This window comes from Girardinichthys multiradiatus, chromosome 3 (genome assembly GCF_021462225.1).
Source record: "Girardinichthys multiradiatus isolate DD_20200921_A chromosome 3, DD_fGirMul_XY1, whole genome shotgun sequence".
Classification (NCBI taxonomy): Eukaryota; Metazoa; Chordata; class Actinopteri; order Cyprinodontiformes; family Goodeidae; genus Girardinichthys; species Girardinichthys multiradiatus.
In genome coordinates, this window is record NC_061796.1 from 36142705 (window position 1) to 36168434 (window position 25730).

Genomic DNA, 25730 nt, shown 5'->3' on the forward strand with positions numbered 1-25730 from the left:
TGAAACGCACTGATTTAGAGTATGCACTGCATAATATTACAGAAAATGTGTAAGAAAACATCCAAAAAGGGTTATAGATAAACACCAAAGTTCAATAGGAATGTAGAGATGTCCATTTCGAGTTTTATTTTGAGGTTCTTTAATGAAGGTTGTAGTTCTGAATTAACTGGAAATAAGGCGATGTAAAAGTTTATCTCTTTGTTTGAAAGCATGTCCCTAACGTTTTCTGATTTTTAATAAATTTTAAAAAAGTACATGCTGACAAACTATATGCTGTTATGCTTAGAAACTGAATATACACTAAATGCATCTTATCTTTAATGCAATTAATGTATGGAAGATATAGAGTTTTTTTAGTATTTGACCTCCTGATAACTGATCAGAGCTGATTTAGGGAAAAGCTGGCTGGTTCCCATCTCTGACCAATCGATTGGGTAATCAGTATAAGAATGATGTAATTCAATTCAGTTTTATTTATATAGCGCCAATTCACAACACATGTCGTCTCAAGGCACTTCACAGAGGGTTCGGAATAGTGTGGAGTTATTGGGGAGGTTAGAATAAACTACTGAGTGTTAGAGTTTGGACATTTTAGAATGGGCTATGTGTGGAGTACTAAGTAAAATAATACTTAGTACCCCTAAGGGTGGGGGGAGGGGGTTGCACCTCAACCATAACTGAGCCGGTTTAGTCTAAAACTGACTCCCCCTTACTCCATCCAACGGGAAGGGAGGGGGCCAGAGGTAAAAATAATTGGAGAGTGCTGTTCCATTGTGTGAAAGGTGGGTAACTTTAAAATGGGCTAAGTCAATTCAATCAAATCATACAGATTTCAAGTCAGGTACATACATTCCAATTAATCCTAACCATCAAACAGTGCAGTCAGATTCAGTTATTTATTCAAATTGGATAAAATGTTTTTCTATCTAAGGAAACCCAGCAGATTGCATCTAATCAGTGAATTGTAGCTGCCACTCCTCCTGGATGAGCATGTAGCGACAGTGGACAGTCACTGGCGTTGACTTTGCAGCAATCCCTCATACTGAGCATGCATGTAGCGACAGTGGACAGGAAAAACTCCCTTTTAACAGGAAGAAACCTCCAGCAGAACCAGGCTCAGTGTGAGCGGCCATCTGTCACGACCGACTGGGGGTTTGAGAGAACAGAGCAGAGACAGAAAAAAAACACAAGCACTGATCGAAGAGTACTTTCTATTGGAAGGAAAAATAAATGTTAATGGATGTAGCTCTTTTAGTGGTTTCATTTAGGAAGAAAAAAACAGATAAACTCTGAGCCAGTTTTCAAGTTTAGAGTATGAGAGAGAGCACATACAGTTAGTCACAGTAAAAGTTCAGTCAGTAGCTATATCTAGGAGAAAAACATGGTTAAACACTGAAAGACAGGGCCAAGTGGAAGCTTGGACGATGCCCCCCTCCGGGAAGGTGTCACAGGTTGATATAGAATCAGGCAAGGTGTAGCTTCTAGGAAGAGAAAAGAGAGAGAACATAAAGTTAAAAGCTGAAATAACATCAAATAATGTAGATTATGTTTTGTTGTGCATTATGTTGTGTAAACACAACATAATGTGAAAATAAAAGTTACATTAATATCAAATATTATTATCCTCTCATTAAGCATGAACAACAAGGTCCAAGCATTCTCCAGCTCTTATGTCTTTTTTGGTCTTAAAAACCCACAGCAGTTCGTCAAAAGCACGTGCCTGAAATCCAAGAATGTGTAAATAGAGGTAGTTTTCCAAATTGGCCCCTATGTTTTTTGTGGGATCAGACAGTTTAGAGAACCCAGCTTTATAATTCGGAACAATTGATTTAATGATATGTTTGCTGAGTCTGCCTGGCAGTAAAGCAAAAGCACTTAGATAAAAAAATACTTTCCTGTTTTGCTGAAGGTATTGCGTCAGAATGGAGGGTGGTCTTATGAGCATAGCATCCTCTCTTAAGGCTCGCAAACTAGTTACTGAATCAGCCAGCATGCCATTGGAAGTATTCTGACCTCACAGCATACTTCTCACTCGGCTCACATCTGAATGGAGACTGTTTGTTGAGAGGGCCTTTTTTCTAAAGTTCATACAGTTTTACCAGGTTAATTAAAACAAAAAGAACAGTCCTAATTAAAACAAAGCAAGTTGTAAAAAAGGAGATGGTACTTTAGTTAAAAGGAATGTCTTCAAATTTCAAAAGGATTCCCTCTCCTTTGAATGGCAGGGTAGGGAAGCCATGGAGGATGTGAAGCTAGCAGGAATGTGACAACAAATCACAGAGGTCTGCCATGGGATACTTTGGAGTAATGTGTTACTTTGGATTAAAGGTTATGTTTAGTCAAAGAGAACTTATAACTAGACCATCTCAGGCTGTTAAACAGTCTTATTGAACTTATTGATCTCTGAGAGAGATAAAACTAGACGTGAGCTGTGAAAATTTGCTTTCAACCAATTTTCTTCTGCCATTTAAACTTTTATTGGCAAATACCAGAAAAGGGAAGCAAGGAAAAAAGGACACCCTGTCTTCAATTTGAAAGCAGTGACTCTCCACTGGCACTGCATAGTTTCGTCAATGCAAACCAGATGTCAAGGACTAATGTATGGCAGTATTTTCTTTTTCAAAAGGAATTCAAACGTAAGCTAAAAATGTCCTCCAGTCATGATGGTATAGAAATAAATACACAGTCATTTCAGTTTCAAACTTCCTTTAGACGTGGTTGGGTCAGTACTGTATGATTTGCAGTAATTGTAATGTTATTGTTTGGAAGAATATTGTGGGACAAGCTATTGGAAAGAGAACGATGACATGACACAGTCGCCTTTTATAATTGAACTACAGTGCAGAGAAAAGGCATTTTCTCCCTTACAGATTTCTTCTGTTTTTGCTTTTTTTGTTACACTTAAATGATTCAGTTTGAAAAAATTGTCAGACGAACAAAAATCAGTTTTTAGATGATGATTTCATTATTAAGAAAATAATTCTGGCCCTATGTGAAAAGTATTTGCCCCTTTAACCTAATGACTGGTTGTCCCCTTCTGGCAACAGGTGTTTTACATTACTGGAGGAATTTTGGTTCATTCTTTCTGGCAGTATTGTTTTAATTTTATGTTTTCTAAAGCATTGTTCCACAGCATTAGACTTGTATTTAAGTCCGGCCTTTGACTGGGCCGTCCGGCCTTTGACTGGGCCACCTCCATTTTTTGTTTTTTGAGGCATTCAGAGGTAAAGTTGCTGGTGTGCTTCAAGTAATTTTCTTGCTGCTTACCCTAACTGCACTTAAGCTAAAGGTCACAAACTGACGATGGACATTTTCCTTTAAGGTTTTCTAGTTGAGAGCAGAGTTCATGGTTCCTTAAATTGTGGCAAGACATCCAGGTTCTGTAGAAGTCATCCAGGTCATAGTACCACCCACATGGTTAACTGTTGATATAATATTCATTTTTTAACTCCTGGGATGGTTCACCACTGTTCCAGGTTCAAAGCCTTAAATTGTATTTTAACCATTTCCAGGGTTATAGTCAGTGACATGATTTCTCAACTAGGTTTGTTTGAATAACCTTTCCCCTTAGTAAATGAAATCATAATTTTAAACTATCTTTTTGTATTTACTCAGGTTATTTTGTCTGAAAATAAAATTGGTTTGATGATCTGAAACATTCAAGAATGACACAAAAGCAAAAACAAGACATTTTTAAGGGTGCAAATACGTTTTCACAGCACTGTATACTTGAGTGAGCATTTCACATGCTGCTTTTTTCTGTAGCAGAACCTTGAGTCTAAACTTGCCAAAAGGCTGTCACAGTATGACAAATTTGTGTTTTAACTTTAGCTAAATAAATGTCAGCAGAACCAGTCTTTTGTTTATTTGTTGTAGATCTAGTCCATCTGATAAATGAGGATAGAAGGTTTAAGGCCACACAAAACTTTCCTCTAACCCTGTACTGTGCACTGCACAATGCAGTAATGACCAATATTAGACATTAAGCCATATCTCCACAGTAGCATGGCCATTAAATGTTGTCAGAGAGGTAATAAATTACAAAGACCATAGTGACATTTTCTGCTACAGGTAGTCATTTCTTTCCCTTTTGTTTACGATGCTGGCTTTGATTTGAACCTTTTGTCACCACCCACTCAACACTAGGCGGTGTTTAAGAGCTCAGGGACAATAACAGGTTAGTGTTCCAGTGTCTGGTCCTGCAGCATATACCCTGTCGTCAAGTCTGACCCAGCTTACACCGCGGAGCAGTCTCAGGTGCGCCTGCATCAACCACCATCTGCTTATTCTCAGGCATTGATGTTCTTACAAACTTTAATCCTTCGGGTGATGTACTGAGAATGTTGGCAGACCTGGTTATCATTTATACAAGAAGAGGCAACAATTCAGAATCAGCTTTACTGGCCAACGCTGTGTGCACAAACAAGGAAATTGACTTTGGTTTCAAGTGCTTACAGTGTACAGAAATTAAGTACTTTAGAGAAATCATATAAGAATAAAAGGGACATGTAAAAAAAATTTTTTCTTAACTTAAAGGAATTTTTTTCCTACTATTTGTACTCAAATTAAAGCTGGATTTTTAAATTATTTTTTATGCTATTGCAAAGGCAGGACTTTTGACACATCTATATCACAACCACTAGTATAAAGGGTCATATCTATGTTAAACAATCTTAACTTAAAGCTTGTATTTTGTTGTGGTAAATTTTCTTTATTAACAGATAAGCAGATTAGTTGCCTGTATTAATGTTAATTAGGTTTTTTTCTTATGTATTTCCAGAATCAGCCTTGAAAAGTATGTTTAAACAAATGCATGTTTATAAAATGAGTCTGTATGAGGCAGAATATCTCCTTCGTGAGCAATTTCCTCCGCTTCCTGTGATAAGATTCATTGCCTCAGTCTGTCCTTTTGATTACTATTCTACGTTTATCTGATCTAGTAAAAGCCAAAAAGAACAACATGCAAAACCTTTAAGTAATTAGGTAGTTTGTAAAAAAAAAAAACACACATTATCTGAGTCCAGCTCTGTTTTGTCTTCCTGTGACCTGAAAACCCCTAAAGTGATTTTCATAAAACCAATTAGACATGTTGCTGTGGTTAGTTCTGTGTGACTCCTCTCTGTAAGTATGCAACTTAAAAACATTAAATGAATCCCTCTGATACTATGTTGTAATTTTCCTTTTCTAAGCCATTTGGAAGTATTTGTTATACACTTCATGCCTTTATCTTTAGTCACCAAAATTAAAGTCTTCCACGGTCATGAGCTGCAAAGATCATTTTGACTACATCTCTATCAGTGGGCTTATATGTGTCTGAAGCTTTAGTTTATCTCATTTTGTAGCTAGTGGTGAAGCTTTACTGTTTGAAAGATGTGATGTTGTTTATTGTACCAAAGATGGCTGTTTCTAAGCGTTATTTAGGATATAAGAGTTTTCATAAAGTATTGTTCCTGCCCCAGCTTGAATTTTCTCCTTAACCTTTACCTTTTCTGGCTTACTTGTGGACCTTTGTAGAAGAAAGCACTTGTGAATTTGAAGGTATCCTGTTGCAACAACACACTCCTTCCTCTGGTGTTTGAGTTGATTTGCTGCCAGAAGATCCAGACAGACAAAGGTGATCAAGTGAGCTTTTAGCTTCTGTTTTGAAAGTACATTAAATGTTACTGAGCACAGTAAAATCCACACTTGCTGAAGTATCCACTTAACTAAACAGTCCCAGTCATAATGGGCCTGTAAAACGCAAGCCTAACAATTTCAGCATTTACCCTTGGTTCTGAAATGTGTTCCACTCTAGTGGACTTTGTAAAACTGCTCAATGCATTGCTTCAGTCTTCATGGTAAACATAACTGTTTGTAATGACATGACAGACGGGGATGTCTTCTTATCAGCGTCGACAATTATACCACATCCGCACTGTGCCACTCTTTCTTTTTTAAGTTGGAGATGACAGTCTTTCCTGAACTAACCAAAATAAGAGATAAAAAATTAGCTTTTCCGCCTTTCTTGTTGGAAAGCATAAAGAACAACAGTTAATATGCATCAGCAGTTTCCGAAAACATTACACAATTTCATCATTATAAAATAAATTGCCCACCCAAGACAGATTACAACCCCTGTTTAAATTAAGTTGTATGGGGTAAGAACGCTGTCAAAAACAATGTGTATGTAAAGACGGGAATGTGTGCATATTAGTCAATAGTTGTGCATAAGTAAAATCCAAAAGAGGCATTGTATATTTTCTCTATAAGAATACAAAATAAAATGATACAGCTTCAAGAAATTACAAACACAAATTACAAACACAAATATACAACACCTCTTTTGGATTTTACTTATGCACAACTATTGACTAATATGCACACATTTCCATCTTTACATTGTTTTTGCGTTCTTACCCCATAAAGTTGCCAATATGCAATGTATTCACCCAAGACAACCAGCAGGGTGTGCTGTAGGCTATTAAATCGGACTTTGGAGGCGGTAAAGACGACACTTTGAGATGGTAGTATGCCAAAATGGGTTTAGGATTAGGGGGCTGCATCCTTCGAAGGGCGCATTTTAAGCCCTTAAATGGCTGTCCAAATTCAAAAGTTCCTCCAAAGGCAGCCAACAAATTCGTCCTTCTTTTTCCCAGATTTGAAGGATGGGTCTGGTGTATCCTTGGTGGCCCACCCTTTCCCATAATTCATTGTGGGTTGTAGTAGATTGTTCAAACGGAAGCAGTAATGGCAGAGGAGAGCGAGAAGCTGTAAATAAAGTTGGATATATTACGTTTTCTGTGAAGCAAATTTAACTTTTGCAATGTTTTTAAGCTGTGTAAAACGGAAATATCTGTTCGGTTAACCAAGAAATCGCTTAATGGGGGGTTTTCATTGACGTCACTGAAGTCGCTGCCTCACTTCCGCTCCACCATCCTGGGTGTCTCTGTATTGCTTCACACGTTTAACAACATTGCATACCTTTTTGACCATGGATAAGTATCTAGAGTCGTTACAGACCCCTGATGAGGCCATGTACCTCGAGAAAATTTTGGTCATCAACAAGGTGGATCCATATGTACTGCCTGTTGGTTTGTTTAGTGCAAATCTAGACGACAATTTTTTTTCATAGCCACAACATAGGCAAAAATCCATGGTAAGTTCAATATGCCTTTTATTGGATAATTACATAATAGGTATGTTACTAGATAATATATTTACAGTATGACAGTAAAGGTAAATTGCAGCCTACATTTAGCTGGTCAAGTCGTGAGAGTGCAGCTTACTGAAGTATGTCACAGCACTGAGTGCTGAGTGGCAGTGCTGAGTGCTGAATCAACTGATCAGCTCACGGTCTTGGGAGACTACTTTCCAGAATATTACAATACATGTAGACGAACATTATTTGTTTTATTATCATTACAAAATGGGCACTGCACACTCGGGCGCCAGTAAGGTTCAAGCCGTCCAAATCCGCCCTAGATATCTGATTCAGCCACAGTAGTTGACGTTGTGTACTCAGTGTTTTTGTTTTCTCATACTGATTTTCTATCATGGCTGGAGGACGATAGACTGAATGTTGGTCTTGACCACCATGCGCAGCACAACCCACAATTAGGCAAGTTTTCCCCATAGTTAATTTGAATGGTCTGAAGTTTTACTTCACTGATCAAGCTAAAACAAAGAAAGCAGGCTGCAGCTGCCACCCGAGATGGCCATCGCAAAGTCATTTGAAAACCCACCATTGCAAAAGTGCTCAAAGTGTCGAGGTTCAGTAGGATGCCTGTCTCCCGGCCCATTGTTTTCATACTCCCTGGTTTTCACCAATGAGTGGAAGCTAAACACATGTATATCAGTCAGATTATATTTGATGTTAATGTTTGGTTTATTTGCTATTATGTTCTACAAATAAATTGATTCAAACTTGGTGCACAAAGTTATTATGTTAGTGTTTTAGTCAAAAAATTTAACATAAATTAAGTCAATATACTTAAATTTATTTTTTTCACATTTATGAACATGTAAGTTATTTTGAAACAGTTTAAATGGCTTATTATTGAGTGAGAATAAAATTAAAACAAGAATATTCTGAAGAAAGAAGCTTATATGCCATCAGGGGTAAATAAAAACCATGTGCAGTTATATACAGTGGAGACAGCAGGGTTAACCCCAGGGCTCCATTTTTACAGCTTCACAGCAGTGCTTCACGCTGTCACGGTTGCTAGGCAACAGAAGTTACACTGAGGTAAGGACGGGAACAGCTGGTGACGGCTAGACCGTCGAAATTCACAGCCGATCACTTCCTGGCTTCGTGTTTTTTGTGGCCAACGGCCTACGTAGACCAGTCCTTCAAAGGATGCAGCCCCTGAATTTGGACACAGCACTCAGACATTGCACCAATGGATGGCATTTAAGGTTTGTGCAAAGAGTGGAAATATTAATGCTAAGTATTTTTTCAAAAAGATTTCCATGTCTCTTCAGGAGAAGTTCATGTACAGTTGCCTTCAGGTTTCTGGAATTAATGTGTTTTAAATACAATGATTATAATGCCTCAGCATTATTACTCAGCATTTTCTGGTGACCATCTTACATGACTGACTTACATGTCACTGTTTAAGTCATAATTTTTTATTTTGAATTAATAAACAGCATGGTATATTTCATTTGAAATGCTACATAAATCCGTATTTATGTATTTGTATTAAATAAAAATACTGTTTACTGGCCTGGGGCCCCCCAAAAGTAGCCACAGCCCCTCCAGCTAAATTCCTCTGGAGCTTGGGCTGCATGACAGGCTCCAGTCCCTAATTTTAAGTTTAGAACAGTCTGGCAAATCTGCCAAATATATGTTTATAAAGGAACTTAGGTGATCCATATAATAAGTTTAAATATTATTGAAAATATTATTTCAGTAATTTACTTAGTAAAACACATTATATAGATTAATAACACACGGTTTAATATTTTAAAGCCTTTATTGCTGTTAATTCTGATGATTTTCTGATGCCTACAGCTGTTAAAAACACATTAAAGATTAGAATATTACATCAGACCAATAAAAAAAAAAATTGTAATAGAGAAATTTTGCCTCAAAGAAAATTCTATTTGATGTTTGTTTGAAGGTTATTTTCAAAATTCAAATTTCTTTCTATCTGCCTCATTGGAACGCATATTCTCATTTATTGAATATGACTGTATGTTTTCTGTCTAAATGTACAACAGCCTTTTGACTGTAAGCTTAAATCTATATGGCAAAGCCAGCCAAAATATGACCTTCAAAAACACAGGATGGTGTCTGGATCAGAGGATGGCTTCAGCCCAGTGTTCAATCCAACAGTGACGTCTGTATCAGGTTCCATTACCTTTATTGGGACAGAACACTCCTGTCTCAAAGTAAAATCATTACCAGTCTGTTTAATATAGAAAAGAAAATTACACTTTTCAGTATTGTGGCTCTATATTTGACAAAAAACAAAAATAAACCCAGATGATTAAAATAACAATCATCATGAGACTGGTCATTTATAATAAACCCCTTAGTTTCCCAAATCCAAATGTCATATATTAATAATGAATGTAAATTTATGTAATTGAATGCATTAATCTTCATGACAGACTGAATTGAATTGTAGAAAAAATTTGAAAGTGGTATTAATACAGACATTCTTGCAGCATGTTTGTACAACTGAGCTAATTGTGTATGACGTCTTCAGGGGGAGAGAAGTAACTCATCACCTCATGAATAATTCTGTTTTCTTCAGGATGGTTAGTCAGAAATGTTGTGCACATGTGACACAGATCAGCTACTAGCACACTCAGCCATAATCTGCCTGAGGTCAGGATGAGCGCTCTCTCTATTTTGCTACAACTGTATGTCAAGCTTTGTCTAGCCGTATAAAACAGATTTATTTTTCTATTATTGGATGGCAGAAAAGCCAGGAGATCTGTTACTATTATGCTCTTCATGCTTTTTATTTGGAATTAGGCAGAGTGTGAGCAAAGTTTGAGCTTGGGATTTACATGCTGGCCTGTGGGAAAGAACTGGACTTGATGTTTGCTAACTCTCCAGTAGTCATCCATGATGGTTTCCCAGCAACATCTTTGCAGTCGGTCTGGATGCATCGATCTGCTGTTCTGTGGTGTCTCATGGTTGGCCCTGAAACTGACCTTCTTCTGCCAGTCAGAGAGTATTGTGATGACTAGCATATAGCAGCCTTCACATTCTTCTCCTATCTCATATCCGATTGTGTAAAAACAAGCTAAGAATCCAGTAGCCTGTTTGTTAGGTTATATTCATGAAAGCTCATATATGCCATATTAGGCAACAATTTTCACCTTTATGCTTTGTCTAAAATGTTTGCATTGATGGAAAAACTCTTTTGACATAGTTTAGTTGATAGTCAAATATCACTTTATTTCAAAATTGTTAGCTTATATTTTTCTTTAAAAAAAACAACAGTCTTAGAAGTGTGAATACAGGCTGATACATTCATTCAAATCTGACTAAATATTCTGCAGAAATAATATAGGAAGAGATGAATGTAATGAGAAAAGAGCAGTTTTTTTTAAATTTGACATTTCACACTTAACATTGTGGGACATATTACACTTTCTTAGCTAGAAATATTTTGATCTACATTTGCAGTACTGTTTAAGTGCGTGAATATGTTTAAGTACAAGCATAAATTAAACAAATCAAATTTAGATTACTGGTTGCAAAATCTTCTCCATCTTGTGAAAAAGTTAAATAATGGTAGCCCCATGCACTGCCTGATAGGCTATATGTATCGATTGTCTTTTCGAAATTTAAAACCTACCTCTATAACCGTTCTTGTCATTTTCTGTTCCTCAATATTTCATTGTCAATATTATATTGCTCAGCAATACGTAAAACACCTTTTTAGCTCTGCCAACAGACATGGCAAGATGAGAAACATTTTACGAGTAACTGACCCTGAACAGAAACACCTTACATAATCTGCTTTGAGGTTGTGTTTATTATTCATGCTTCCTACCCACGTTTTCCTCCTGTCACCATTTAAATACGGTAACCATAGGCCTTTGTGTGAATGTTGTGTTGTCTGTTACAGTAAATAACAGGTGCAGCTGGTGCTGGTGACAACCTTAGGGCATGACATGATTTTGTCATGTTATTTATTTATAATAAATAATTTGTTTGATGGTGTGAGAGCAGTTAAAAATAGTTATTTTGTATTGTATCTCTAAGAAGTAAAGGTTAAAGATCTATTTGAAGCCCTTTACGGGTAGTAAAATCACATACAGTACTAAAACAGCATGACTGTAATAACGTTTTCCACTGTATAATCTGACGAAGCTTTAAAAATATCCAAAAATTGCTCACGACAATAGGGCCAAAACAATTAATTAGAATAATCATGATTAATTGATTATTGAAATAATCATCAACTACTTTAGTAATCGAATAATCCATTACTGGAGTATACAGACTCTAAAGCATTTGCTAAAAGAACAATCCACTCAGAGCAATAATTAGGCAGAAATTGTACAAATTGTGCATTTACATATTGTCTGTCAATTTGCTCCCTCCTGAAGTCTTCAGGTGTCATAGTTTTAGCTTCACCTGGTACAAATCCTGTAAAAAAATCTCCTATTAATTTGCTGTATCATTATTCGATTAATTGAAAAAATAGTTGAGCAAAATAATCATTAGTTGCAGCCCTGTGTTGGTACGGTAATGATTCTTTGGAAAGGCCCACAAGTTTCCCAGGGGGCTGAGTTCAATCAAAGCTCTAGTACTTGGGAGAATATTAGTAAGGCTTTTTGTTTGTGAACACTGGACATGAAGGAGATGGACCTCTGCTGGGAAACAACCAGAGTGACGACTATAAACAGTGCTGTGAGAAACACAGCTTTACGTCTGGAAGCTCCTTTCTCTTCTCTTTTGGGTCAGCAACATGTGCATGCACTCATGTCTTTGTCCATCACCCCTGGGGTCAGTGGGTTCCTTTTAACCTACTTCATGTTGTCAGACAGGTTCTATTTAACGGGTTTCTTGGTTCTACAGGACTGGCAGTAGTCAGACTTGGGTGTGGCTAGTCGAATTAAACTCCAAACATGTGGTTAATCACATTTAATTAGTCAGTCAGTCAGTCAGTCACATTTAATTAATGATTTAAAAAGGGGGAGGGGGCCATTGTATTTTCATATAGGGCCATGTTGATTTGAAAACCTTTCTTCACTAATAAATAAAATGATCTTTTAAAAACGGCTTTAGTCAGGTAACCTCTGTTTGATACTACCATTAGTTTTATGATCTGAAAATTTTAAGTGTGACAAAAAAGCAAAAACTGAATAAATTTGTAAGAGGATAAACTCTTTGTCACAGTACTTTAAATCCTTGCATGTGTTAGAATGTATATTTATACTTTCTTGACAGTTTACTTTGGTACACAGATACGTGGATGATACATGCATTTCGTAGATGGGAACAAATATCTTACCATTTGCATTAGTAATTACTGTTGCCTGTCGTCATTGTGAGTCATGCCTCATCTCGTTCGCTCAGCTGGTAGGCAAAGACAGCACATTCTGTACCTTTTTTACCTGGCACTGCTGATTACAGCATGCGCCGAGTTCTCCTTTTTTAGTATATCCCTTGTTGATCTAATCTATCCGTAATCTGGATAGGAACTAACGATTGCAACATTGCTGGAATTTAGGGATGGATGACTTGTGAAATGCAGCGGATGTTAAACACATTCAGGCGAGTTCAGCGCTTTGCTGATACATTACGCTGACCGACCACAGCTGCTCACTCAGACATTTAACCATAACCTCCAAATGGATTTTGTAATGGGAGTGATCAGATATTTGTGATGTACTTAGCCCAGTCGCTGAGTACATGGAGAGATGTTGCAGTAGTAATATGAGCTACGGTAATATAAACACTGAGCCGCAGGGTTGTCGTGAGTTTAGGCTTCATGATTTATGTTTTAAGGTTGCTTTAAGGTTGGTGAAAGTGCCTCGGGGGAAGGCACTTTCCCCGAGGCACTTTTGACAGCAAAAACCCTGTCAAATGGCTACATGTGAGGACTTAGAGCAGGTAAACTGTTGGATTCTGATTTTACCCCCACGACTCATTAGAAGCTTTTGTGTTGCAGAGAGCTCAGACAGAAATTTGAATCTCTGTTTGATGATGGATTGTGTGTAATTTGTCTCATTCTCCTATGGCACTGTGTGTTTTTGTGTGGATGTATGTTTCCATGCCTCTCTTGTGCTTTGTGTATGTAGTGAACTCTAGTGTGTAAGATGGGCAGCACAGTTCTTGTTTGAAGTTTGACTGATTGTTATATCAGTGTTGATTATTACCCCTGGGTGGTGGGAATGGATATCCAGCAGTGTCCTCTGCCAGAGGACCGGATCACTTATCGCTGGCTGCCCTCCAGCCATGTCGTAACGCTTTGGCAACCTGATATTGTTGCCGTAATACTCTCATAATGTTATTCTGTGACTTTGATGTGTGCTCAGTCATGGTCAGGGAGTAAACGATGATGGTAGATCTTGCATTCCCTAAATCTGTGTGAACGATGAACCTTTATTCTTAAAGTGAGGTACTTGTTTAGGAATCTTGGTATTTATATTAGAGTTATAACTATATAATATTTTAGTAATTGAGTACAGTACACCAAGTGTATTTCTGGACGCCCCCCATTGTAACAGATGAACCAGATATTTACATACACTGTATAAAAATACATATAACCTCTGTTTTTCTATCTGTGTGACTGTTTTATTTAGAAAATGATTTCTATTTGCTGAATGCTGGAACAATAATTGAATGAATTAAAAAAAAAGGTCTCAACTTTCTTCAAATCCAAACATTTACATACATTTCTATATTATTTGGTAGAATTGTCTTTTGATCTATGTAACTTGAGTCAAATGTTTTGGATATCCTGCAAAAAGCTTCTCACAATAGTTTGCCGGAACTTTGGTCCTTTCTTGCTTACCGAACTGCTTGAAAGAGTCAGGTTTGTGGCCTGCCCTGCTCGCAGTTCTGCTCACAAACTTTGGGATAAACACCATTTGTGCCCAAACATTACCTTCCTTGGCTGATGCATTGAGAGGTTGCTTCTGGTTAACATAGTACCTTCAGATGTTTGGAAATTGTACCCAAGGATGAGTTGTGGAGCTCCACTTTTTCTTCCTGATATCTTCTCTGAATTGTTTAGTTTTTTCTCTTGATGTCACACAAGGCGGCAGTGTGTTTTATGTGTTGCCTTTAAGTACATCCACAGGTGTGCCCATGTCACAGTTAATAGAAAACAGAAGCATGTCGTCTGACCATAACAGCTGTTCCCACGACTACTGAGACACATACAGTCACATTCAACGTGAAAACAAATGAAGCATCAAGTCATAGATTCTTCCAAAAGGATTTTTTTAACTGTTCTTATTGATTATATTTTTGGTCAATGTTTCGTCTCAGTTGAGCACAGCAAATTATTAACAGCTATACTTTTTGCTACAAAAGAATAATCCTGTTACTGCTAATGCTGTGCCCCCTCCCACCCATTTTTTTCAAACTTTTTAAACACTGTTCTCCTGACCTTCCTCCTCTTGTGTTACAGGTTTGCAGAAATCTACGATGGCTGACCGTTTTGACTGCGATAACTGCAAGGAATCCCTGTACGGCCGCAAGTACATCCAATCTGATGACAACCCATATTGCATCCCCTGTTACGACAGTCTGTTTTCAAACACCTGTGATGAATGCAAAGAGCTGATTGGCCATGATGCTAGGGTAAGGCTTTCTTGCTGACATGACCAGATGTGTAATCAGCAATGCCAAACTCCAAGTTGCTCATGAACAAGTCCTTGATTTTTGATCAAAATAAAAAACATATCTAAAATATGTTCTTACTTAATTGAAGCTCATATACAACTTTCTTTTTCCCACATTGTATACCACCCAACAAGTTGATCAACAACAAGAACATTAAAGCATGACTCTACACCTAGCCTTAAGCCATTTTTATGTTATGGCTTTAGATTGCTAAAATAGAGGCTATGTCATCTTAATGATGCATAATTCATAGTAAATGAGGCATGTTCTATACATTTTGCAAGTCAAGGCACTGTAAAAGCTAATTTAACATGCAATTATGCAGGCAATTTCCTATAAAGCCAACAGACTCATTTTGTCTGCGATTGAAATGCAGGATGAGGGAAAGTCTCCATTTTCTCCAAAATCAAGTAAAGTTTAATTTTCCTCTATTGGGAAACACTAACATTAGGTGATAATTTAGAACTAACATGCACTCCTTGGTGGAGTTTATTGGAGTGGGTTCTGCTACAGTGTTTGTGAAGTTTGAAAAGTCGGTTTTGGCTCTGTGTCCTGTATGCTATCAAACTGCTCAAATCCTCTTCCAGACGTTTCAACTGAAAGAACCTCATATATATAGTGCCCTGCAAAGGTTTTCATACAACTTGAAGTTAGTTATATTTAGTCAACCATAAACTTTAATGTATTCACTAAGAAGCAGAGCATGATAGGGGGGTTAGAAGAAAAATTCTGGTTTTAAAAGATTTTATGCATTTTTTGAAAGTGTAGCATGCATTTGGATTGAGCTCCCCCTGAGTGAATTAATTGTAGAGCCACATTTCAGTGCAATTACAGCACAAACTCTATTGGGGCATGTTTCTTCAAGCTTTTCACATTTAGAGACTGAGACTTTTGCCCATTTTTCTTCACAAAAACATTTAAGCTCAATCAGAGAGTATCTGAGATCAGACATTTGTATGTTTTGCCAAAGATTTTCCATTTAAGTCTGGACTTTGACTGGGCTATTCTAACACATAAATATACTCAGGGTGATGTTGGTTGTTCATTTTCTACCCCACACAGGCTTGTGCAAGTAGTTAGCTGTGTTGCCTACATGTCTACAAACAAGATTTGTTATGTATTTCTTTCAACAATAAAGGCCAGTTTGTTTAGTTCGCCACCATTAGTTGTCATGTCTCCTACCCGAATCTCTGCAGCTTCTCCTTTGTTACCATGGGTCTCTTGAATGCTTTTCTAATAAAGGTTTTCCTTGCCCAGCTCGTCAGGTTTCTAGTTGTGGCAAAATCTCAAACTTCTTTGAACAGTGCTCTGAGATCTCCAAAGCTAGGTATGTTGTTTTTTAACATAACTCTCTTAGACTGCTTTACAACTTTTTCCCTGGCCTACCTGCTGGTATTCATGATACTGTTTGTTTAGTAATGTTCTCTTATCAGCCTCTGAGGCCTTCACAGAAAAGCTGCATTTAAACTGAGGTTCAAAGACGGGTACTAAGTAGGTGACATTTGAAGGCATTTGATTGGACTGCGTTTAGAAGTAAAGGGGGCTGAAAACAAATGCACACCACATCTTTCAATTTTTATCTGTACAAAATTTAAATCACATGGTTGACACGTTTTTTGAAAACCATGTGTCATTTCACTTCCTTTTCTCAAATATGTTGTATGTAGTGTTGGTCTATCGCAAAAAAGCCTAATGAAATACATTACAATTTGTGGTTGTAACTTGACAAAATGTGAAAAAAGATGAAGGGATCTTAATACTTTTCTACGGTACTGTAGGTACCTGTAGGTAGTGTAGTTCCACTGGGTACTTTGAATGCAGAAATGTTGGTGTCAGTTTCACACTCCTCTCTGCTGTTTACTTTAAGTCTTCCTGTCATTCCCTTATTTGGCCTGTTTGGTTGCCATGTCACAGACAACGTGACTTAATATCAGAAGAGTTTATGCAGCTGTAAAATAATTACTTCCAGTGTCCTCATTGTTTTTTTTTTCCCTTTCTGCTGTTAGGAGCTCTTCTACGAGGACAGACATTATCATGAGCATTGTTTCCGTTGTTTCCGCTGCGACCGCTCACTTGCAGATGAGCCCTTCACCAGCCAGGATGACTCACTGCTCTGCAACGACTGCTATTGTAATGAGTTCTCCTCCAAATGTGTCGCCTGTGACAAGATCGTCATGCCAGGTAAACGTGAAAATATATGCAACTATTTTCTCACAAACCTGATGAAAAAAATTGTTTGGCCCCCTTTTGAAAGCAGACAAAGTAAATAATTCAGAATAGATAAACTCTTTAGGGACTTACAGAAATATCTCTTACGCAAAGCATATTTATATATTTCCCCATGTACAAAGCCTTGTTGTTCCTCATTTTATTTACTATGTGGTATACAAATTCAGATAATAATAGGTACAAAATTTGTGGAAATACAATACAAGTGAAATAACTGGGGTCAGTGATGAATGGAAGTAGTAATGTAAATGAGCTGCAGCCAAGGATGAATTTGGAAGCCTGCCAGCAGAACTGATGATAACAGGAGATAAAGAAGTCTGTTACCCAGCAGCCATGCAGCCTCTTCCAGAGGCAGGTTTCAGGAACAGTTTCATTTCTATTAGCACTGTACTTCATTTCAGCTTGTCTCATGACCATCACCTCCCACACAGACTGGAGTGTATGTTAGTCTTAAATGAAAATTTTGATTTTACATTTAGCAGATTAGAATCCTCATTTGGCCACATGTTTTAAAAAGCCCATGCAGCTCAAATTTAGAAAGATTGCTGACAAAGTCCTGTTGCAATTGAAAAAATGTATATGAAAAGATAGATATGTCCTAGAAAACAGACACATTTCCATAATTATGAATATTTATAAGAAATAAAGAGACTTACACTATTCCACAATAGGTACAAAAATTATATATCAGTTTTACTTTCTGAAATAAGTTAGAAAAAATATTTAACTCTTTCACAATATTCTCATTTGTTAGAATGATCTTTTTTCAAATGAAGTTTTCTTCTGGAAAACTACATTGATGTGGGAACACAGACAAGCATTGATAATTTGCATTTCATTCTTAATTTAGTTTTTTTCCCCTACATTTCCTTCTGTATTTTTAAATTGTGTTTTACAATGTAACCAACTTTTTTCACTTAAAAGGTGTTTAATCATTTGACTAGACAATGAAAATTATCCTCACTTTAATAAATAGTGATATAAAAAAAAGGTTTCAGGTTAATAGTGAATTTGATGCTTTTGTAAAGTTAAGTGCTTCTCCGTCTTTCTGCCAATTGTTAATATGTTTAAAATATAATTTATTCCTTATGTCTACTTAAAATAATAAGTAGATGAAAACACAAAATTGATTAAAAAACATGAAATAAGTTCCGAAATATAAAGAGCATAATCTTAACAGCATTTAAGGAGCAGAAAGCTGTGGAGCAGTCTGGTAGTTCTGCTTATTACTGACATCTGATGTTTTCTTTGTTCTTAAACCCAAAAGTAGAAGTAAAACTGTTGATCTTTAACCATAAATATATTTTGTATAGCAGCTGGGTTTTTTTAAGTTGATGAGCTAACTTTTTGTCACCTACCTTTTTATGGCATTAGATAAACCGTATTTAGTAGACATGAGGGTAAACATAACTCTCTGACAATGAAAAAGTTGCTGAGCCCTGGTTTAAGACTGTCATGCTTTTGTAGTGTGAACAACAGTGTTTCTGCTGCAGATCAAAAGTCTGACAGTCATCATAATTTTATAAAGTGTCAACTTACAGCAAATCAGTTAAATTCTAAGTCCTGTCCGAGCCTGCTGAATGAACCTTGAATATGGATTTATGGATTGTTCTGTTTTTCCTCTCCAGACTGAATCTAAGTTTTGTAGCACTCAGTTGTTGTGAACACTGGCAATAGTTACTTAAAGCCTTCTGTGCTAAACATAAAATGTATTCAGTGCCATACCATCCCTATTGCAGCATGTAATGCACCCATTCACCTATCACGCTTGAATGCTGAACACTTCTTACTTTAGGGTGATTTATGTTAAGTCACTGTTAAAGTAAGTCCTCATAAGTTGGTCTCCAGCCACGTTTTCTTCAAACACGCACTAATATAAAACCAGAAGATTCACACCACAGCTGACATGAAAGCATAAATAAGTGAACTCGTGTAAACATGTTCAGCAGGAGCTTTAAACAAGATTATTTGATCGAGCTATTAAAATGCTCTCACCGTCACGAGAGGTCAGTTTTATGTTTTATTCCCTTCTGACACACACACACACACATACCGGCTGTGTTTCCGTCCCTGATCACTGCAATCTAAAAGCTCATCTCAAGTTTGAAACTATTCATGGCACAGGCATCATGTGTTATTTGCAAATGAGTAAATACTGCTTTAAGTAATAATAGAGGAGTATATCAATTCAAGATCATTTGATGAACATAAATAATGCATTTTTTCATTGGCCCTTCTTAGAAACCTTCTTGAGTTTTTGTGAAACTATTAAGAATTTCAAACTGGTTCTCATTTTAAGTTGTGTGCAACAAACAGCCCTTATTGGCCATCTTGAGCCACAGTGAGTCCTGCATGAGTTTATAATTTGGAAAGACTTTTTCTTGGTATTTCTATGTTTTTGATTAGGGAGCCGTGCAGCACAGAGACTCTGAAGCACTGAAATATTTGTGCAGTTTGTGGAAATGTCAGCCCCACATAAACCAAAAGATCATAGCATAATAAACTCAACATCCAGGGGATTTACAGCAAAATCAATTGGTTTGCGTCACAGAGGGTAAAACTGTATTACTCCTTTCTTGTTTAAAGCCGGTCCCCATCCCCCCTGCCCATTTGGTTCTGTTGCTCCCCATTTTTGCAGGTACTAGAAAACTGGAGTATGCAGGCTCCACATGGCACGAGGGCTGCTTCATCTGTCACAGCTGTGAGGAGCCGATTGGCTCCAAGTCCTTCATTCCTGACAAGGACGAGCACTACTGTGTGCCCTGCTACGAGGAGAAGTTTGCTCCCCGCTGCACGCGTTGTAAAAAGGTTTGTAAATCTGTCAAATAACTACAGTATAACATGGCTCCTGGTATATTAGGCTGAGAAAAACTTCAAAACTGTAGTAGGATTTATCCTTTGCAGGAATGCATATGAGAAATGGTAATGTATTTTTTTCTGATAAGGCCCTGGCTAAAGGTGGCGTGACCTATCGGGATGAGCCGTGGCATAAGGAGTGTTTTGTGTGTGCAAACTGTAAGACGCAATTGGCTGGTCAACACTTCACCTCTAGAGATGACAGCCCCTATTGCCTTAAGTGCTTTGGCAGTTTGTATGCCAAGAAGTGTGAGGCCTGCAGCAAACCGATTACAGGTGAGATTAAATCACTTTACTTAATCCTATTTACAGTTGTGAAAGTAGAGAAACAGCTCCTTAATATTTAAGGAAGCCTTGCAGTTGGTGTACTGTAGGGTATAGCAACTGTTTTGTATGATTATTAAGGTAAAGGATGATTTGTAATATAATTTGCGAAAGTCTTATAAGATAAACCTTGATTGATCCCTCTGGGGAAGAGCAGCGACTAATTCAGTCTCTTGCACTTTGAACCTTAAACTGAAGAGTGAAAAACATCTGGGTTGTTAGTGTAAATCCTGATTCATTAGGTCACATCTACAAAATAATACATTTTTAAATATTTCACATGTTACCATAGATTCTGTTTTATTTGTCATATTTTGTGCTTCCATCTGTGTTTTCTGCAGCTCTTAAATTGTAGAGCCCTACTTATAAACAATATTATGATTTTGGTGCTTTGGCACATCATCACCATGATCTAATCCTCTACAATAATGTCATAAAACCAGCCCTACTGTTTTCCTTTATATTTTACCTTAAAATATTAATTAGCTCTAAAATTGTGGCCGAGCAAGACCACAGTGACAAATACACCGCAACAGTTTATTATCACAAGTCAGCTTAAAGGAGGAATAGACAAGTTGTTGTTGTTAGAGACTGACAACATTTTTGAAAAGATCTCGACCTTTCTGTTTATATTCAGCTTCTTCTGCTCTCAGTTGTGTCCTCTCTTTCAGTGCCTGTGCTATATCCACAGATTACAGCAGGAGAAGCCATGCGGATTCAATCAAACCAGACTGTTTGTTTTAGCAATCCTAACCCCTGACACAGGAAAACTGCTAGAATTATTTCTGCAGGCCAGGGCTAAATGTTGAGCTAAATCTCTACTACTGCAAGTGCAGTGAAAGTTTGATCTGCAAGGTATTGACTCAATATATACAAATGCACACCACAGATTTCCATGACAAAGTTAAAAAAAAGTTTAATAGGGGGTAGTAAAACATTTTTAAGTTATTTCTGCAAGTTTTTGTTTTAGCACAGAAATATTTATTTACATCATAAACAGAATATTAATTTCATACAACAATAAATAATGTGAGGTTAAAATTTTTATTTTGATCTCTGATAGGATTTCTATTTTCGTCAGCTTTCATCAAGGTTCAACATATGCCTTAAATTTGCTGTTCAGATAACATGGCAAGCACCACCGCACTGGAACAGACTTCACTCACAAACATTCAGATTTCAGATGGGAAAATCTTGCAAACCCTCTCGAGATCAAACGTGAGTTCAGAGTAATTGCCCTCTGTGTTTCTGTCACCTCCGCTTCTGACTGGCTACATGTCACGTTCAACAGGCTGCATGCTCGTTCGTCCTCGGGGAACACCCCACACGCTAGGATATCGGGCCGAGACAATCCGACATGTTAAATATCCCATATGAGGTTGGAGCGGTCCCGACGTCCTTCTGAGCAGACTAGATCACTTTCAATACACCTAACACAGCAGGAATATCTCAAAAGCTTATCGAGCCATCATGATGATTGGGGCATGTCGGAAGGGGAAGATAAAATCTGCATAAAAATCCTGTCCAGGCCTTAGTTAAAAGTCAGCCAACATTCTCTTAAACTCAGTCTTCTTGTCCCTTTTTCTTAGGTTTTGGAGGAGGAAAGTACATCTCATTTGAAGATCGTCAGTGGCATCAGCCGTGCTTCACCTGCTCCCAGTGCTCCATCTCGCTCGTGGGCGCTGGCTTTTTCCCAGATGGTGACAGAATCCTGTGCCGTGAATGCCACAACAACCTATAAAGCACTTACGTACCCAGATCTCACCATTCCTTCTGTTCTCCAACAGTGTTTTTAAACACCCCGGGTTATTTACCAAAGAGGGTAACATAGGCTAAAAATATCCCGCCTCAGGTTGTTTTAATATAAAGACATTTGTTCCTCAATGACCTACTTATACAAGGAGAGCTGTGATCGTGTGCAAAATCGTGCTGATGCTGCATTGTTTGCATAAATGAGCACAAAGTTTTCCTCTTCAACAAGAAAGTTTAAGATTTTAAGATTTGTTCATGGAGTGCCTTATTACCATTATTTCTATATTATTTTGTGTTTAAATGAGAAACTGCATTGCTTGCCACTTTGCCAAATATGTCTTAATTAATATTAATTCAGGGCTCTAAAGAAAAGACACAGAACACTGATATAGTATACAATGTCTGCGGTCTATATTTCAGCTGTATGGTTGAGTTACTGTTCTAATGCTCCTATAACTGCAGGTCCATGCATTTTGAATGTTGCTTTTTATCATCTTTCCATTATCGCTTTTTTATCTAATGTTTTACTTTCTGCATTTTGAACAAGTTACTGTATAGTGACACAGAAGGAGGTGTGACTTTTTGTAAAAAGTGGCCAAGTATTGGACAGATTTTTCCTAAAATTTTAAATGAAATTGAGTAGATTTGTTGGTGTTGGTAGTTTAAGGGTGTAACGACATTTCATTTGCACTTTGGAAAAGATGTGCTTTTGCTGCCATGTTTTGTGCACATAAATACACAATAGAAGCACATGGCATAAGCAACAGATCACTTTTTACCATGTGTTTGCCTGTTTTTTTTAAATCTACAGTTCCTCCTATTTTACTTAAAGGTTTCATTCAGCCCTCGTTTTAAGTTTTGTAATGGATATTTTTAGTATCTGTGCGCAAAGAGTCAGTATGTTTAACTTTGAAAGAAAATGTAAGACTGTTGCAAAAATATGCATGCCTTCAATCGCCATGATTGCTCTCATTACCTAATTTGTTGTTTTTAATGTACATACGATTGCATATACATGTTGCAATCATGTATGTGAAAAATGACTGTTTGTTTCATCATTACAGATTCCCTATTTTACATTTTCTTGTCACACATGTTTTAAGTCATCGCACAAAATTCTTGTATCAGACAAAGATAGAAAATCCAGTTTTTACATGATAATTGTTTTTATTAAAGGTAGAAACTGATTTCAAACCAACCCGCTATGTGAAAAAGTAGCCTGGATAACTGGCTGGGCTTCCCTTGGTAACGACTGCCAGTGAGAGTTTTTACATCACTTTCAAGGAATTTTGGCCCACTCTGCTTTGCAGAATTGTTATAATTCAGCAACGTTGGATTGTTTTCCAACATGAACAGCCTTTTTAAGGTAATACACAGCTCAATTAGATTTAACTTCTGTCTAGGCCAATGCAAAACTTTTTGTTTTGTTTTTGAGCCATTCATAATTGGACTAATTGATGTGCTTTGGATTAATGTCCTGCTGCAAAACCCAAGTGTTTGCCCAAGCTTAAAGACACAAACTTATTGCTGGATATTCTCCTTTAGGATTTTCTGTTAGAGAGCACAATTGATGGTTTTATCACTTATGGCCAGTCATCCAGGCCATGAAGAAGCAGAGCAGCCCGAAACTATCACTTTACTTCCACTATGTTTGACCATCATCATAATGTTCTTTTCCTGAAAAGCTGTGTTATTGTTACGCCATATGTAACAGGACACGCATCTACCAAAAAGTTCTACTTTAGTCCACAGAATATCTTCCAAAATGTTTTGGTGTTAAGATGTTTTTTTTGTTCAGTTTTCTTTTTTTTTTTTTATAATGGGAAACAAGACATTTTGTGCTTTTTAGTCACCAGTAGTTTTCACCTTCAAACTCTCCCATGGATGCTCTTTTTGCCCAGTCTCTTTCTTAGTGTTAAATAATGAAGACTCACCTTAATTTAGGCAAGTGAGGGCACTCACTTAGGTGTTGTTCTTGATCCTTTTGTGACCTCGATTAGTCTGAGCTTTGGGAGTAATTCATGGAGCACTTCCATGTTCTATGTTTTTTTTTCTCCCCTTTTCCTACTGGTTAGACAGTAAACAAGCCTGGGTAGTGAAATTTAACTTAGCCTTCCAAAAAAAATATTGTTAGTCTTAGTAAATTCATGATTACTCGAGGGCAGGTCGCAATAATTTTTTTACCTAGGCCTGGGTTGATGCCGATGGTTTTTTTTTTTCATTTTAAAAATGAAATAATCATTTGAAAAGAGCATTTTGTCTTTACTCTGGTTATCTTTGACTGGCATTGAAATTTGTTTGATGATCTGAAACTTGTAAGTAGGGATGGTTACCGAATTTGGTCCTTTGGTCCAGTCACCTTTTTGACCTGGCTTGGCTGTCCGTGGTGAAATTATCCCCCTGGCTCTATAAGACTGAGTTTGGTAAATAAATACATACATGATAGACAGAGAAAAGAGAGAAAGAAAGATAGAGAGAGACAGATAAAAGTTGTGATAGACAGAAAGATGGAGAGACAGTTAAAGAAAAAGAAAAAAGATGGATATAGACATTATATATATGTATATAAATATATATATATATATATATATATATATATATACACACACAGTAGGTAGAAGATAAATAAACATTTCAGAGTTAGTTTTTTCCATAAGAATGTGCTGTCAAATATGTAGTCAGCTTAAACAGGCTGCATTCAGAGGAAACCAAAGCCCAGCCATTTGTATATTTGTCTGAGTGTGTGTGTATATAAATGACCTGGTTAAGCACAAGATTTTTGTCAAGGCTGAAGACAAATTTTTTGTCAGCCTCAGATTTACAGCTACAACTCCTGCATTCAGCACCGTTCGCACGCCTGCATTCGTGACTCGTCTGCAGCCAGCAACAAGGTTGGGTTTTAATTTGTGCATTACACTGCGTAATCAGTTGGGGATTTAATGTTGAAGAAATGTTTGAAACAACTGAGATGTTACAATACAAACAGCCGGATGTTGTTTTGATATTGATTAAAGTTTATATATTGGGAAATAAATATGTTCAATTGAAATTTTTTTAAATTTTATTATTAAACAAATTAACATTTATTACCACATAAACACACACAAAAGTACCGAAAACTGGTACCGTAGAGTATCGGTATCGATACCCAGGTCCAAGTATTGGTACCGTATCGATTCAAATTTGAAAAGTATCCATCCCTACTTGACACAACAGCAGAAAACAGAAGAAATCCTTAAGGAGACTTTTTTCAAATCAGTGGAGGTATAATATTTGTTTTGAATATTTCAGCTTTGATGCTGGTGAGTCAGAGTTGGCCAAAGTATTTTTAAAGATGGAAAATATGCCATCAAGATGATAACCATTTCAGCTTGTGGATAAATTGTTTCTTCTATTTTTTTTTAAAACAATTAAATAAAATGACACTGACTGATTCTTGTTTACAGTTTTTTTTTAGATTCTGTGGTTATGTTGAAGATCTATTGCTGGACTGAGCATGGGTGGCTCTCTTGTGATTTGTGTTTATAGGCTAAGCCAAAGAAATCCCATTTGGAGTGTTCTAAATGTCTTTCCAGAAAAGAAAGTGTGTGAGAGTGTGAGCACAGCTCCACAGAGACAAGAGCATGAAAATGTGGGAGTGTGAGAAAGTGTTAGCGAAAGCATGCATGTTTAACAAGGAGTGAAAAGTGAGTGTGTTCATACATTTAGGATAATGAAATGTGCAAGTACAAAACACATAAAACAAAGAAAAGCTTGTGTGTCA

The 25730-nt window shown here is 37.0% G+C and overlaps 1 protein-coding gene across 2 annotated transcripts in view; it reads left to right on the plus strand.

Annotated features, from left to right (window-relative positions):
• fhl3a (four and a half LIM domains 3a) overlaps positions 1 to 25401 on the plus strand; it is a 52277-nt gene extending 26876 nt beyond the window's left edge. Inside the window, exons 1-6 of one of the 2 annotated variants that reach the window (XM_047361320.1) lie at positions 8237 to 8394; positions 14592 to 14764; positions 16813 to 16987; positions 19674 to 19843; positions 19981 to 20167; positions 21805 to 25401. In XM_047361320.1, coding sequence (XP_047217276.1) covers positions 14609 to 14764; positions 16813 to 16987; positions 19674 to 19843; positions 19981 to 20167; positions 21805 to 21956 — 840 coding nt within the window. In that variant the 5' untranslated portion in view covers positions 8237 to 8394; positions 14592 to 14608 and the 3' untranslated portion in view covers positions 21957 to 25401. Of the gene's footprint in view, positions 1 to 8236; positions 8395 to 14591; positions 14765 to 16812; positions 16988 to 19673; positions 19844 to 19980; positions 20168 to 21804 lie in introns of those variants that run through there. The other variant, XM_047361319.1, reaches the window with a different exon arrangement.
• Positions 25402 to 25730: the final 329 nt, after the last annotated feature.